We start from the raw sequence: 17,787 nt of genomic DNA on the forward strand, positions 1-17,787 counted from the left end.
TCCCATGGAACAGCTAGTGGAGTCTAATTGTCAATCTTTCAGTTAGCAATCCAGCATTTTTTATGCACCGTGCCAAAAGAAATTTTTTCCCACCTTGCACTAAAGTAAGTTTAAATAAAATTACAGACACCTTCTCCAACTATAAATTTTCAAAGACAGGAATATATCTCATTCATAAGTAAGGAACCGTCTGTACGATTAAAAATGCTTTCTTTCAATTAAAAAAAAGTAATGAGCTTGACTATTTTATGGAAATTTCTGGATGCGAAACTAGCTATTGAAAACACTCATGTTAATTAATTCTTAAATATAAATGAGTCACTTCTAAATTAATCTACTCCTGAAGGGCTAAAGCCCGAAGTTGTTCAAAGCCCCATTTATATTTATGAATGGAGTCATGTATTGAGCGAGTATCTTACCAAGTATATGTTCTTCTATGTGTGCATGTGCTGTGTGTATTAGAAAAAGGATTATTATCTGATAATGTTCTTTTTGTTGTTGTTGTTATGTGCTAACATTGAGAAGAATGAGAATTCCAGAGCACTTAATTGTGCTCATGTAAGGCCTATAGTTAGAGCAAGAGAACCTTAGTTTGAAATCAAGAAATGTGTGTGTCAAGGCTGTATTCTTTCTCCAAACCTATTCAGCCTGTATAATGAACAAATTATTTGAGAAGTTAAATTCTATAAAGAAGAATGTGGCATTGAAATTAGAGGAAAATGCATCAAAAACTTATCTTATACAGATGACTCAATCTTGCTTGTTGAAAGTGAAGAGAATTTGAAATGCTGCAGAAGATGAGAGATTAAAGACTTAAATATAGATTACATCTCAATATTGAGAAGACAAAAATCCTCACCACTGGACTGACAAGCAATATCATAATAGAAATAGAAATGATGGAAATTGTCAGTGATTTCATCTTACTTGGATTCACTTTCGACATCCTTAGGTGCCAGCAGTCAGGAGACCAGGAGATGCATTATATTCTGCAAGTCTGCTCTCAGGCAGCTCTCTAACTGACCAAGGAGAAATGATGTCCGTTTGGAGACTCATGTGCACCAATTCAGATCATGGTCTTTTCAATTACTTGCTATGTATCTGAGAGCTTGAGAGTGAATAAAGATGACAGAGAAGAATTGGTGCCTTTGAACTATAGGGTAGCAGAAGAGTACTAAATACCTCATGGAATGCCAGTGTACTCTTTGAAGTCAAAGACAGTAAATATTTGTCTCACATTTTTGGGACATATTGCTAGTCGAGGCTATTCCTAGGAGAGGGACATCATGTTTGGAAACACAGAGGGACAATAAGAAAGAAGAAGACCCTAAACCAGACAGATTGACACAGTGACTATAGTAATGGGCACAAGTGATGACGAAGATGGCATAAGATATGGCAGGGTTCAGATCTGTAATTTGTAGGGTCCCTAAGAGTTGTACTTGACTTAATGGCACCGAGCAACCACAAATCCAATACTATAACTCATTGATTCTTCTCATCATCCTTATTCATCCTTATTCATTGTCCAGCTCTCAGTTACACAGCAGGTGATTGAAGACTGGCTGAAATCAGGTGCACCTTTGTCTTTAAGTTGATGTCACTGCTCTTCAGGACTTTGGAAAAATCTCTGACAGCAGATTTTCTTAATGTTATGTCTCTAGATATTCTGACTGCTGGTACCAAGAGTGTTGACTGTGGAAACAAGGAAGATGGAATAGCTAACAATTTCAATCTTTCCTCCATCTACCATGATGTTGTCTATTGGCCCAGTAGTGAGGTCTTTAGTCTTCTTGATACTGAGATGTAATCTATATTGAAGGCAGCAATCTTTGATCCTCTGTAGCAAGTATCTCAGATCTTCCTCACTTTAAGCAAGCAAGGTTGTGTCATCTGCATGAAATAGGTTGTTGATGAGTTTTATTTTATACCCTATGATACATTTTTTATGATTGCCTTCTTTTTTACATTCTGAATATTGTATAACATAATTTTGTTTATCTTTTAAATTTAATTGATTTTGGAGCAGCTTAAGCTTCTAAGTATTACTGTAATCAAAAACTATACATTTGATTATTCTTAATAGTAATGTTTTAAGTATAATTAGACTTAACATATAATGTTCTGATTACAGCAATATTTAGAATAATTAAGCTTTTCCATAATCTATAAAATTAAAAGTGTAAACAAAATTATGATGTACAAAATAGGGGGGAAATACATAGGAGAATGGTGAGCTTAATAAGAATAACACTTAGACATCATTCCAACTATTATACAAAATGAAGAGTCAAGTGGAGCTATAAATTAAACAAAAGAGGAGAGAAAAAATGCTAATGTTTACCAATTCATTTTAGTCTAAAATATAGTGCATAGTACATAGAAATGAATAAAAAATTACAGAATAAATTTGATGAGTTCTCAGGTAATAAATAAAATAAGAGCAGAAGAAAATGAAAATGAATATTTCTCTCCAGGTTCATAAACTACTAAACAGGCAAAAATTATTTATCACATATGTCAACAGCTTTTAAATAAAAATAGATTATTTCAGTGATGCCTCATCAACTTGTAATACACATGAAAGATCGTCACTATATTGCCATCAATATTTCTGTAGTTACAACCATCTTTCCCTCATTCCATTTCCTTTTACTCATTCCCACTAGAATTCACTTTTAAAATAGAAAGGAACTGAAGAAGCCAAGAGACCAAAATATACAGACATTCCCTTTTCTTTATCTCTTTGATGTAAATGACACTTCAGTAGTGTAACTTTGCATAAATGTTTCAATAAAATATAAGCTGCCTCTGCAAGTGGTTTGATTATCTCATTATTCTATTCCTTTTTCATATATAAAATTTATATGTGTGTGTACATATATATGTATGTGTATATATATATATATATATATACATACATATATATAAATATATAGTTATTGTTGTTATGTGTTGTTGAATCACCTGTGACTCATAGTGATCCTATGTAGAACAGCCCTAAACCCTGCTCTATGATGTGCCAATCTTACTGTCTCCAATATACTTAACCCCGTTACCCCAGTCACTAAATCAATCCATCTCATAGAGGGTCTTCCCTTTTTGCGCTGTCCCTCCATTCCCCCAAGCACGACATCCTGCTCCAAAAACTGGTACCTCCTTGCAACATGTCCAAAACATGTCAAATGAAGTTTCAGAATCCTTGCCTTCAAGGAGCAGCCTGGTTTAATCCTCTTTAGGACAAACCTGTTTGTTTTCTTAGCAGTCCATGGTATATTTAACACTCCTCCAATACCACAGCTCAAAGGCATCAATTCTTCTTCTATCATCCCTAGTCATTGTCCAGCTCTCTGATGCATAGTAAGTGATTGCAAAGATCATGGCCTGTATTTGATGCACCTTAGTCTCCAGAGTGACACCACTGCTTTTCAGTACTTTGGAGAGGTCTCTAGCAGCACTTTCCCATTAAAATAAATCTTTTCATTTCCTGGCCACTAGTGCCAAGAGTGTTGTTTGTGGAACCACACAAACTAAAGCTGTGAACAATCTCAATCTCTTCACCATGTATCATTTTGCTGCCAATTGGCCCAGTGGTGAGAATCTTTGTTTTCTTGATATTGAGCCTCAGTACATTGAAAGCTGCAATCCTTGAACATCTGCAGCAAGTACTTCAAGTCCTCCTCAGTTTCAGCAAGCAGGGTTGTGTCATCTGAATAATGCAGTGTTGATAAATCTTCCTCCAACCCTGATGACACATTTCTCCTCATACAGCACAGCCGCCCAGAAAATCTGTTCTGCAAATAGGTTGATAAGGTATGGAAATAGGACACATCCCTGCAGGACACCCTTCCCAATTTTGAACCATGCAGTGTTTCCTTGCTCTGTTCTGATGACAGCCTCCTGGTCCAAGTATAGGTTTCACATCAGCACGATCCAGTGTTCTGGGATTCCCATTCTCCTCAGAGCTAGCCACAGTTTGCTGTGTCACACAATCAAACACCTTTGCATGATAGATGAAACACAGATGGACATTCTTCTTACTCCCTGCTTTCAGCCAAGATCTATCTAACATTAGCTAAAATATCCCTAGTACCATGACCACTTCTAAACCCAGCATGCACTTATAGCAGTTCTCTGTTGATATGCTCTTCCATTCGTTTTTGGATAATCTTCCATAGAATCTTGCTTGCATGTGATATTAATGATATTGTTCAATAATTTCCATACTCTGTTGGACCACCTTTATTTGGAATGGGAACAAATATAGATCCCTTCCGGTCAGTAGGCCAAGTGGTTGTCCTCTAGATTTCTTGACACAACCCATAAGCCTGCAGATCAAGGCAGAATCTGAAATAGTTGGGGCAAGTGTGGGAGGCAGAGAAGCATGAAAGAGGCATCTCAGAAGGCAAGAGAAGGGCCAGGAAGCGGGGAATTCAGCTTCCTCCCCACCCAACAGGAAAAATGTGAGTCTGAAAATATTTACAAATAAATTAGTGTTAAGATTTCATACTCTTATACCATTCTGTCAGTGGTAGTTTAGCTTTTACTGAACAATCTCAACTTCTCAACTGTCAGGTAAAATAAAAAAATTACTTGAATATATATATTCTATCTTGAATAAGGCCTAAGAGGGCAATGAGAATTTAAGATTGCAAGATTTCAAAGAAAAAAAAAAGAATAGAGACATAAATGTGACATTTATTCATTGCTTTCTCCCTTGGGACACTTGCCAGCTGGCAAATAGTGGTTGAAATGCTAAGAAGATGAGCAAAAATTGTGCAGCAATTGAAAAGTAGTTCCAGAAATCATACCTTTTTGGCAAAGGGAAAATTACAGCTCAACACTCACAATGAAAATAGTCTTGTGAAACACCCATTCAATTTGGATTTCCGAAGAAGTGTACCCTAATAAAATAAAAAGTAAACAAACACTGATACGTAGCTTCAAATCAGCTTCATCAAATCTATGTATTCTTCTTCTACCCTCTCTAACAAAATGAAAGTAAATTATTCTGGGGGAATTTTACAACATCACAATCTATATATCATATGCATAGATATTGAGGAGACAAGAATATGTAAAGAAAAAAGAGTGAAAGAAAGACATAAGGAAAAAAATATCTTTCACAGAAAATCAGATACTATTAGTAACAGAAACAAAAAACTGAAATGAATATTAAATTTATGTATAAGTTTAGATAATTCCAAAGAATCATTAAAATTCTTGAACTCAATGAAAAGTTACAAATAACTGTAGTTGTCGTTCTTGTTAAATGCTATCAAGCCAAGTGGGATTCAGATACCCTTTTACAACAAATTTAATCTTTACTGTATCCTGTATCATCTTCATGATCTCTGTGGCCACATTCATATTTGCAGTCACTTTGTCACTCCATCTCATTGAGGGTGTTCCTATTATTCTTTGAACTTCTACCTATCCAAGAATGATAACCTTTTCTGAAGGCTGGCCTTTCCTAACAACATGTTTAAAGTTTGTGAGAATAAGTTTGTCATCCTTGTGTCTACAGTGTCCTTTTGTTGTACTTCATGCATCACAATCCTTCTTGTTCTTCTGGGAGCCCATGACCTACTCAATACTTTCATCTACCATTGCCATTCCAAATGGGTAGGGATGAAACCACAGGGCCGCACAATTTGATTGGTGGAGGGAGGTGGGTGTATGAAATGGGAGGTGGCCAGGTGAAAAGACAGGGTAAGGATGGGCAAGATCCAATGGTGATTAATTTTATAAAACATAATGCATGTGAACGACTGTATAAAACATAAAGTGAATTCTGAATAGTGTGAATCACAAGGTATACAAATTTTGTAAACCGATCAATTAAACAATAGAAACATTTTAAAAAAATAGAAATTCTTTGTTTTCTTCATTCACTATCCAATTTTTAGATGCATATGGAAAAATTAAAAATACCCTAGCTTGGGGCAAGCATATCTTGGTCTTTCAACTACTATTTTTATTCTTCAGAACTTTAGAAAGTTCATGAACAAAAGATTCGCCTAATGCAGCATGTCTTTTGATTTTCTGACTATTGCTTCCAATGATACTGATTGTGCTGTCAAGAAAAATTAAATCTTTCACAAATGTGATCTTTTCTTCTTATAGCATGATGCTACTTATTAATCCAGTTGTGAGGGTTTTTGTTTTCTTGATGTCTAGATATAATTCAAAATTAAGACTCAAGGTCAAATTTTGGTTCCCATGGATTTGATTTAATTTTCCTCAGCTTCAGCTTGAACTTGCATATGAGTAGTTGGTCTGTTCCACTATCAGCACCAGGCCTAGTTTTCACAGGTAATATTGAGCTTCTCCAGCAATTCATTCTACAGATGGAATCGATCTGATGCCTATGCATACTATCAGGTGAAATCCATATGTATAACCTTCACTTATGTTTGTTATAAAATGTATTTGCAATGAATAGTTTATTATGCAAAATTCTATCTCCAGATTTATTTCTGTCACCACGTACATGTTTTCCAACTACTGATCCTTCTTCTCTGTTCCCAAATTTTGCATTTCAGTCACCCATTATTATTAAGCATTTTCATTGCATGTTTGATTGATCTCTGATTGCAACATTTGGTAAAAATCTTCTATATCCTCCTTTTTGGTTCTGGTTGTTGATGCATATATTTAGATGGTTTTTTGTTATTGCTTTTTGTTTCTTCATTTTCATTCAAGCAAATCCAAGTTACTAATATACATGTATGTCTTCATATACTACATAAAGTAGGACTGTAATACTGTTACAGGTTAGAATAATAAGACATTGCAAAATAAATATATCACATTGTACTCTACCTTAATCAGAATTAATACAGATTTAGGTACTGTTAGCTGCATTTTACAGGTTAGAAAGAATTATGACACAAAGAGTTTACCCAGCTAGTATGCAGAAGAGCTCAACTTTACACAGTCAACCATACTTTGGATTGTCTCAGGAGAAGAAAGGAATGGATACCCATCTGATCAGAGAGCTGGCAGAAACAAACAGACAGAAAGGGAGGCAGTGGGAGCCGGGACAAAAGACCACCTCTCTTTGGGGCTGTACTTTTTCTAAGGTTACAGGTTTCAGGGTTGGTGCATATATTTGAATGATTCACTGGACATCCTTGTATGTATATGGATATTATCATGTCATTCACAACATTGTATTTCAAGACAGATCTAGAAATTACTTTTTTACCTATGAAAACCACCCAATTTTCCCTTACTTTTTCATCTCCAACATCGTAGATCATATGGTAGTCTGATTCAAAATGTGCCATGCTAGTCCATCTCATTTCTCCAATACCTAGTATGCCAATATTTATGTGTTTTCTTTTTTAACAATATCTAATTTTCCTCCATCTATGGTTCTCACATTCCATGTTCCAATCACTAGTGTCTGCTTACAGCTGTTCATCCTCCTATGTGTTTCCATACATGAAGGCTCTGCTTCAGTTGCCATATCTGCTAGTCTAAGTGGGCTCTGTCGTGTGTAGGGTTTTTGAAGGCCTGCCATTTCAGAAGTGGATGCCAGTCCTTCTTCCTAGAAGTGCTTGCTGCAGAAGGGGAAGGCCTGTAACCTTCAATATGGATTGAAGCTCAACATCAAGAAAACAAAGATTCTCACCACTAGGCCTATTGGCAGCATCATGATAGATGGTGAAAATTGAGATTGTTAACAGTTTTCGTTTGCTTGACTCTACAATCAACAATCTTGGTACTAGCTGCCAGAAAATTAAAAGACAAATTGCATTGTGAAAGACAGCTGTCAGAGACCTCTCTGAAGTACCGAAGAGCAACGATGTCAGTCTGGAGACTAAGCTGCACCTGATCCAGGCCATGGTCTTTGCAATCACTTGCCATGCATCAGAAAGCTGGACAATGATTAGGGATGACAGAAGGAGAACTGACACCTTTGAGCTGTGGTGCTGGATAAGAGTATTGAATATATCATGGACTGCTAGGAGAACAAACAAGTTCATCTGAGGAAGGTTATGAGACCTGGCTGCTCCTTGGAGACAAGGATTCTGAAGCTTCATCTGACATACTTTGGAGATGCTGCAAGGCAGGATCAGTCCTTGGAGACAGATACCATGCTTCAGATGGTGGAGCAATAGCACAAGAGAGGGAGATCCTCTATGAGATGGATTGATTCGGTGACTGGGGTGATGGAGTAGGTGTGTCAGAGACAATGAAATTGGCACAGAGTAGAGCAAGCTTTAGGGCTATTGTACATAGGGTCACTCTGAGTCACAGGTGACTCGATGGCACATAACAACAACAACAATAGGTATAATTCATACTGAATACTGACTGTTCCCTTTTGATCTTCTTCATTAACTGCAAGCAAGACTACACTTCAGAGGAAATAAATCAAAGCAAAAGTTAAATGATAAAATTTAAAAAATTTAAGAAAAACACCATAAAGGGAACAGGTGACATGGTAAAAATATGAACATATGTCCTTCGTAGTGGAAAAACTTAAGAAGGAATAAAGTGGAAGCAATATTGAAAGAGATAAGAATTTTCAAACTAATCAAAGCTACCAAGGCACAGATTATAGAAACATACTAAATTACAATGGGATTCTATAAGAGTAACAAAGAAACCACATATAAGGAGCCTAAGAAAGCAATGGCATTTACAATGTTGTTGTTGTTGTGTACCATCAAGTCAGAGCTGACCCACAGCTGACCCTCTGGCAGGTTCTCAAAGGCAGTAAATCACAGAGAGGAGATTGTCCATCATTCTCTCCTGAAGCAGCTGGTGGTTGTGAACCACATGCCTTTGGGATTACAACAGTTCCTTACCACCAACTACAAATTGAGATACTTGGGAATAAACCTAACTAGAAACACAAAAGCCTTTGTAAAGAAAACTACAAAACATTACTGTGAGAAATAATAAGAGATCTAAATAAATTAGAAAATCTTGTTAGGAAGACTCAATACAGTGGAAATTACAATCCTACCAGTAGAAATATACATATTTAAAGCAATCTAAATACAGTCACCAAAGTTATTTTCCAAAGTGGAATAAAAAAAGCAATTGGCAGGCTTATTTGAAAAGGAAAGAGACTTCAAATAAGCAAAGCACTTCTGAAAACCAAGAACAAAGGGGGAGGTATAGCACTTCCTGATCTCAAAACCAACTACATAGCTGTAATAACCAAATGCATCGTACCAATACAATAATGGACACATAGACCAGTAGAACGGAATCAGGAACCCACAAATCAACTCACATACCTATGGTCAAAGATGTCAGTCTAGAGACTAAAGTGTGCCATGGCCTAAATTAGGCCATGGTCTTTGCAATTATTATTTGCTATGCATCGGAGAGCTGGATGATGACTAAGTACCAAAGATGAATCATTGATGTCTTTGAGTTGTGGTGCTGGAGAAACACACCAGGGTCTTCCAAGAAAACAAACAGGTTTGTCTTGGAGAGGGTGAAACCAAGATTCTCCTCAGAGGCTGGGATTTTGAAGCTCAGTCTCACATTCTTTGGGCACGTGGCCAGGAAGGACCAGTCCTCGGAGAAGGATGTCTTGTTCAGGAGGGTGCAGAGACAGTGCAGGAGAAGCAGATCCCAGATGAGATGGATTGGCACAGAAAACTAGAGTAATAGGGGTAGGTGTGTCAGGGTCAGTAAGACCGGCTTAGGATAGGGTAGGCTTCAGACCTGTTGTACAAAGGGGTTACTTGATGGAAATAATTTTTAGTTCAGTTGATTTATTTTCATTACTTTTTTGCTCCTTATTCCTGTGATTTTAAGGTTTTGTTGAGTTGACTCTAACTCATAATAACTTTAAAAACAACAGATTAAAATCGCTTTCTATTCTGCACCATCCTGCTCTACCTTTCAGTCATAGAAACAAAAAATTCAAAGTCTCTAGTATTCAAATTGCCTTCATTCAAGCCCACTTTTTGACTTGTAGACGCAACTAACCTTCCAGTTTTAGTTTAGGATAACAGTGACCTTTTTCAAAGAAGTTCAATGAGAATTGATGCTTGGAAACTGCCTTAAAGATAGAAATTGCTATAATTATCTTTCACTATACATATCATTAAACTAAAATGGATGTCAATAAACCAGAGCAAAAATATCCACACTGTTCAAACATATTATTACAAAACAAAAGGAAAATAATTCCCTGCACACATTCAACAAATGTAATTTAGACTATGAATTATAAGCTTTATCTGTGTATTTAAGCTGTTCTGTTTAAGGGGGGGGAAAAGGATATACTACTTATCTATCCATCTATCTGTCAATTCAAACATGTTTCAAGTCATAATCATCGTTTAACTTTTAGAAAAATATCAGCAGCATTGTTTTTTTAAAAAACTAATATTTTGGCAAGTTTTAAAACTAGACTAAAATACTGTATTTTTAAAAAATCCCTTGGTACAGTAGAATTCCAGCTAGTACAAAGATATATTTAGAACATTCAATTCTCATGCTACGCAGAATCTTTTTGTTCTTACCATACATGTGTCCCAAAACTGGAAAAAAGAAAACGTTAGGTTATTTATTTTGATTGCAGTTTTTAATACAATTTGCTCTGTGCATCCCCAGTTCACCTTGTCAGAGAGTACTGCTTCCCCAAGGCTGCCCCAGGGTCCTGTTGACGGATTGCTCTAATTGCAGTAGGCGCTGTAAACAAGGCAGCCACTCCATGCTCCGCCAGCACTCGGAAATAAGCCCCAGCATCTGGTGTTCCCACTGGCTTCCCCTACAATGAGATGCATTTAAAATGTCACTGGATGAAACCTCTCATATTTCACTGAGAGTTCAACACTCGCACATTTAACATAGTAATGTTAATGAGGTCTCAAACACATTTTAGTTTCAAAATAATCTCATGTTCACATATAAATAAAGCAAACCAAAAGCACAGGTATTCAAAAGACTATTTGCTCTATGGCATGAGAACATTATAAAACCTTTTCAAACTGTAAATATTCATTTCTCAAATTTTTAAATATAAAGGAGCCATTAAATATGAATATGACCCAACTTTTAATATTTCTATTAATAACAAATGGACTTTAATTTGTCAAGAAACGGAATATATTGTTTTGTGGAGCATACCAGACGAGAAATATGAATGTTATATATTTAATACATTTTTATGATGATGATTAAGTGAGACAACAGTAATTCTCCAAAGAGTTGGGGGAGAAAGTTATTTCTGAGCAGTGAGAGGTCTTTTTAAGTGAAATATCTCACTCAAAGGAAAGCAACTTCTACAGATTAAAAGAATAAAATATCAAGAATCTCAAATATATGTCTCCAGAGCTTCAAAATGACACCGTACATATTCAATAAAAAAAGTCTCATGCATAAAACCTCATAATTTTGGTAGGCTACACAATTCAAAATAACACAAACATTTTCTTCAATTGATACTTATTCCAAGTGGAAAATAAACAAAGCATTGAAATAGCATGCACTCTGTAAAAAATTTAAAGTTAGAATAAAATACATCATGACTACTCCCCTCCATCCCTCAATCTATTTTTATCATTGTTATATATTTTTGTTCTTCAAAAGAAGTGGGTTTAGGAAACTGTGTTATATGAGAAAAAAAATCCAAGTGAAACTCTTTTTTCTAAATTTGAGATAAAGAAATGTCAGTTTCTTGGCCATCCATTGAAGTCTTGAGAGTATTAAAAATATTAAGAATTTGTAAAAAAACAAGAAATTAATAGTGCTTTCTCCTAAATTTTTGGAAACAGGAGTGGCATCCACTTTCTGAACCACATGCATCTGGAAACTATGAACCTGGAGTAATGAAGATATTATAGAAAGTCTTCAGGGCCTTCTGTACATAGGGTTGCTATGAGTTGCACGATGGCAATCAACAACAACAACGTATCATCTTTCTAAACTTTAGTGACCGTATTGTCCATCTGAGCACCAATGAGTTTGCTGTTATTTTTTTTTTTAATAAACTGGGCAAATTTTTGGTCTACTATTGTAGTTTTACCACTTTCAGATTCAGCTCATCCACCCAAATGTTAATATAAGCTATAAAGAGGAAAATATTTGTTAGGAGCAAAGAGAGATTTCCCTACAGAGGAAATTATATATAAGTAGTGGTAAGTTAAAGTCAGTCTGTAATTATCAATTAATTTAGCTTGATAATCTACCTCTAATTGGGTCTTTGACAGGGCAATGATTTTTTACCTGTTTCACTCCTCCCCCAAATTAATCTCTCCAAGTAGCTACAATATTAAAATTCTTTCTCTTGTTCCTTTTATACCAAAGGAGGTATTTGTTTTAACGGAAATGTCTTTGTATTATAACAACCATGTAAAGCTCTTGAGTTCAATTTATTTTATTACAATCTAATAAGGACCAGTAAATTCACATAATATCAAAATTGATAAAACCTAGGAACATAAATATATAAAGCTTGGCTTGCAAATTTCTAAGTTAAAATATTAGTCTGAAATCAACTATTGCCTCAAACAGCCAGGTTAATATTTGTTTTTTGCTCTTTGATATAGTTAGGTCCTGATCAATATATACAGTATATCTTAGATTTTAACTTAGGAAACTTCAGTATTATCCACTTAGAAATTATTTTCTAAGCGAACTTATGCAATTTACTTACCTTAAATATTTCTATTTTTTCTTCCTGCTAACTAACAATAAATCCTGATGCCAATATTTCCTTGATAAACTAAGTGTACTCAGAAAGTATTTTAAAACAGTTTGGACTGAAGGAAGAGTTTGCTGCCAAATGGAACTGAAGTCCTCTCCTTTGCCAATGCCATAGGGTGATGACAATATATACAGCATATGGAGATATTAGTGTCATAATGAAAATGTTACACCATCCATGTTTACTGTGCGTGATAAAAAAAATGCACAAATTGATGCATTTTGAGAATACTTACAACTACTTTAATGATAGCAAAATAATAGATTAAATAGTGTAGAAGTTAGTAATGAAACTTATATTACACCTTTAATACATACTAAAAAATGGCAATTGTTGCAATCCTGATCATGGACAAAAAAATAATTCCATCAATATTATATTTGCAGAGGGTAAACGTCAGGCTAACATAAAATTATAATTAAGACACTAAGGGTTAAACCGGGTGGCTCCTTGGAGGCAAGGATTCTGAGGCTCCGTCTAACATAAGTTGAACATGTTGTAAGGAGAGACCGGTCCTTGGAGAGGGACATCATGCTTGGGAGGGTGGAGGGACAGAGCAGGAGAGGAAGGCTCTGTATGAGGTAGATTGATTCAGTGACTGGGGTAATGGGGATGGGAGTGTCAGAGACAGGACGACTGGCACAGGACAGAGTTTAGGGCTGTTGTACATAGGGTCACTATGAGTCGCAAGCGACTCGATGGCACATAACAACAACAACAACAAGGACTGTAGCAATGGGCTGGAGCATTTCTGAGATTGTGAGGCTGGCCCAGGAGAGGGCAGGGATGCACTCTGTTGTTGTAAGGTTGCTATGAGTCATTGTAGACTTCAGAGTACATCCCAAGAAGGAAGAAGTTATGCTATAGCCAGATTCTTTTTAAAAAGCCCAGAGACTAAAAATTCTGCTTATGTTAAGGATCTGGCAGCCTAGTCAACCTAAAGGTAGCTTGGATCAGCTGTTCCACAGGAGAAAGATGGGCATTCTCCTCTCATGCAATATACTGTCTCTGAAAACTCACTGGAAGGTCACTTATGACTTGGTTCTAACTCAAAGGCAATGAGAGTGACAGTTTTAAGTTATTGCTGTTATATGCCATGGAGTCAGATAAGACTTATAGCCACCCCTCCAGCTGGTTTTCAGAGGGTAAAAAGCCTTATGGAAGAATACGTCTTATATGTCTCCCACAGAGCAGCTGGTGAATTTGAAGCACTTGCCTATGAGTTGGCAGCACAACTCCTTACCACTAGACCACCAGGCTTCCCTTAAGTGAGATGAACTAAAAAAAAATCAGTTATTTTGCATTTTATTGGTCATTCTCCAGAAGATTGCAGGATGCAGTGAATATGATATAACCCTATTTTTATCCTCCATTCCTTTTATATCTAGAAAGGTGTGTCAGAGACTGTGAGGTTGGCTCAGGACAGGACAGAGTCAGAGCTATTGTGCATATAGGGTTGCTAGGAGTTGCCAGCAATTCAATGGCACATAACAGCAACATCACACACATATACACACAGATACAAATGCAGGCTATTTGCTGCTGCTCTTGGTATTGTTAAGCACTATTGAGTAACTACTGAATCACAGTGACTTTTGTCCTATATAAATTAGAACAAAATGCTGCCTTGTCCCAAATAATCCTTACAGTCATTGATTTGAGCTCGTATTTGAAGCCATATGTCAATTCATCTCATTGAGTTCTCCCTTTTTGTTGACTTTTGACTTTACCATGTATGATGTCCTTCTCCAAAGATTTGATAAGTAAAATAGTCTTGTTTCCCTTGTCTCTAAGGAACATTCTGACTCAGTATAATTGTTACATTTGTCCCAGTCTAGTTCCAGCTGTTTGCAAATCAGTTTTCAATGGGTGAGCTAGCATGCAAAGGCTATTAATATTATTTGGTTTTTATTTTCCAGATAGTTGGTTACAGAAAATTTCCCATAAGATTCCCATTTACCATATGCAAGACAAGAGCAATGACAAACCCTGCTACTCTAGAATCTAAAAAGTGTTTGCCTCAATAGTTTGTTGTTATTGTCAGGTGCCGTCAAGTTGAGTACAACTCCTAGTGACTCTACGAAGAACAGATCTGAACCCTGTTGTATCTTGTGCCATCCTCATCATATCTGATACACTTGAGCTCATTGCTCTAGTCACTGTGTCACTCTGGTTTCAGGTCTTCCTCTCTCTTTTGCCAATCATCTACTTTCCAAACATGACAGCCCTCTCCATGAAACAGCCCATCCTAGCAATATGCCCAAAGTATGTAAGGTAAAGCTTTGTCATCTTTATCTCCAAGAAGCACTCTCGCTATCCTTTCTCTACAACATGTTTGTTCTTTTGACAGTTCATGGGCTACTCCATACTTTTCTCCAACACCACAGCCACAGGTAAAAGAAAATAATTTTTATTCACTTTATTCATCTTTATTCACTGTCCAGCTCTCAAATGCATAACAGGGGATTGAAAAGATTATGGCTGAATCAGGTTTACCTGAGTCTTCAAATTGACCTCATTGCTTTTCAGTAGTTCAGAGAGGTCTTTAACTACTGCCTTTCCAAATACATCTCCTGATCTCCTGACTGCTGGTGCCAAGGGTGTTCAATATGGACCCAAGAAAGATGAAGGTGATAATTTCAATCTTTTCTCCATCTATCATCATGATGTCTATTGGTCCAGTGGTGAGATTTTCTGGTTGTTTTTTTTTCACATTAAAATACTGAAAGCTGTAGTTTTTAATCTTCAGCACCATGTGCTTCAAGGTCATCTGACATTCAGCATTCAAGGTTATGTCATCTGCATAATACAGGCTGTCGAAGAATCTTCCTCTGATGCTGATTTCACATCTTTTTCATAGATTTCAGCTTCTCAAATAATTTGCTTAGCCTGTTACAGAGACTGAATATATATTTTGCAGAAATATAGATCTTTCTCTTAATTTTAAACCAACTGTTCCCTTACATTGTTAAAACGACAGCTTCTTGGTCTAGGTATAGGTTTTGTATGAACACAATTAAATGTGCTGGGTTTCCCTTTATTCTCAAATAAATAGTTATGATCAACACAGTCCTATGCCTTTGTGTAGTTAATAATGCATGAATAAATATTTTTTTCTTTTCAGTTTTCAGCCAGGTACTCTCTGACATCAGTAATGATAATTCTGGTGCACCTAGCGTCAATTGGAGGGGAATGTAAATTGAAGCAACTGATAACCTTGGATGGAACAGCTCTGGTGGCCTAGCAGCAAGGAGTTGTGTTGCCAGTACAAAGACATGTGGTTTGAACTCACCAGCTGCTCCATGGGATAAAATGGACAAACTCCTCCCATGTGACTTACTACTTCCAGATTCCAACAGAGTGTCAACAATGAGTCCGTTCTGATTCAATGTTACATAACAATGAGAATATATGAGTGGACCTTTAGAAATTTTGTTGAGATAGCTGTCTTTTTGATGTAGGCACCGCTGAGTCACTTTCACCACATAGTGATGCCATATGTCAGAACAGACCTCTCCCATAAATGATTTCTAGGCAATAATTTTTATGGGAAAATATCACAGAACTTTAAGGAAGCTGCTGTGTGGTTTCAAACTACCAATCTTTTGGCTTTCAGTTAGTAAAGTGATTTACTATTATGTCAACAGGTTTCTCCATTTCTTTCTTCATGTTGTTGTTAGATGCCACTGAGTCAAGTACAACCCGTAGCAAGTTTATGAACAGCTTACATGAACTTTGCCCTATTCTGTTCAATTCTCATTATTTCTGTCACACTAGAACCCTATTGCTGAAATCATATGTCAATCCATTTCATTGGGAGTCTTACTCTCCTTCACTGACCCTCTATCTTTCCAAGAATGATGTCCCCTTTCAAGGAATACCCTCACTTAGTTACATGCTCCAAATATGAAAGAAGAAGCTTCATCATCTTTGTTTCCAAGGAGCTCTCTGGCTGCACTTTTCCAAAAACATATCTATTTGTTCTTTTGGCAGTCCATGGGATAATCAGCACTCTTCTCCAAGACCACAACTCAAAGGTATCAATTTTTCTTCAGTAATCCTTATTCACTGCCCAACTTTCTGATGCATAGCAGGTGACTGAGAAGATCATGGCCTGAAATAGTCTTCAAACTTATATCATTTCTCCTCAGAATTCTGGAAAGGTACTTATATCATTTCTCCTCAGAATTCTGGAAAGGTATTTGACAGTGAACTTGCCTAGTGCAATACATTTCCTGACTACTGGTAGAAATGATGCTGATTGTTGATCCAAGTAAGATTAAATCATTGGCAATTTTAGTCTTTTCTCCATATATCATAATGTTAACTGTTGGTCTTGTAGTGAAGACCTTTGTTTTCTTAATGTTAAGATGCAATCCATAATGAAGTCCTTGATCTTCTGTAGCATATCCTGTTTACATTCAGTAAGTGTCACCTGACTAACACAGATTTTTGATGAGTCTTCTTCTGATCCTGATGCCATATTCTCCTTCACAGAGTTCATCTTCATGAATTATTTGGTCAGCATACAGATTAAAATAGGTGTGGAGAAAGAATAAAACCCTGATGCACACTCTTTCTGATTTTAACCCATGCAGTGCTCATTTGCTCTTTGGACAACAGCTTCTTGATCTAAGTATAGATTTCATATGAGCATAATTAAGTGTCTGGGATTCCCACAGTTCTTAGACATAATGTGTTATGATCCACACAAATATTTTTGCATAATCAATGATACACAAATAGACATACTTCTGGTATAATCTGCTTTCAGCCAATAACCATCGAACACCAGCAATGATCTCCATGGTGGAATTACCTCTTCTAAAACTAGTTTGCACTTCTGGTAGTTCCCCATCAATGTGCTGTTCTGTTTTTTAATTATTTTCAATAATATTTTGTTTGCACGGGATATTAATGATATTGTTCAATAATTTCCGTATTCTGTTGGACCACCTTTCTTGGGACTGGAAACAAATATGGATAGTTTCCAGTAAGTTGAATAGGTAGTTGTTGTTCTCCAAATTTCCTGACGTAAACTAGTGAGCACATACAAAACTGAATCTGTTAGTGGAAATATGTCAGGTGGTACTCCATAA

At 36.3% G+C, this 17,787-nt stretch overlaps 1 protein-coding gene across 1 annotated transcript in view; it reads right to left on the reverse strand.

Annotated features, from left to right (window-relative positions):
- Positions 1-17,787, reverse strand: part of ACSS3 (acyl-CoA synthetase short-chain family member 3) — a 285,831-nt gene that overhangs the window by 111,655 nt on the left and 156,389 nt on the right. Inside the window, exon 8 of the mRNA XM_006882583.1 lies at positions 10,599-10,750. Within this exon, the coding sequence (XP_006882645.1) occupies positions 10,599-10,750 (152 nt within the window). The remainder of the gene's footprint in view (positions 1-10,598; positions 10,751-17,787) is intronic.

This window comes from Elephantulus edwardii, unplaced genomic scaffold (genome assembly GCF_000299155.1).
Source record: "Elephantulus edwardii isolate Elephantulus edwardi_28Jun2011 unplaced genomic scaffold, EleEdw1.0 scaffold00021, whole genome shotgun sequence".
Taxonomy (NCBI): domain Eukaryota; kingdom Metazoa; phylum Chordata; class Mammalia; order Macroscelidea; family Macroscelididae; genus Elephantulus; species Elephantulus edwardii.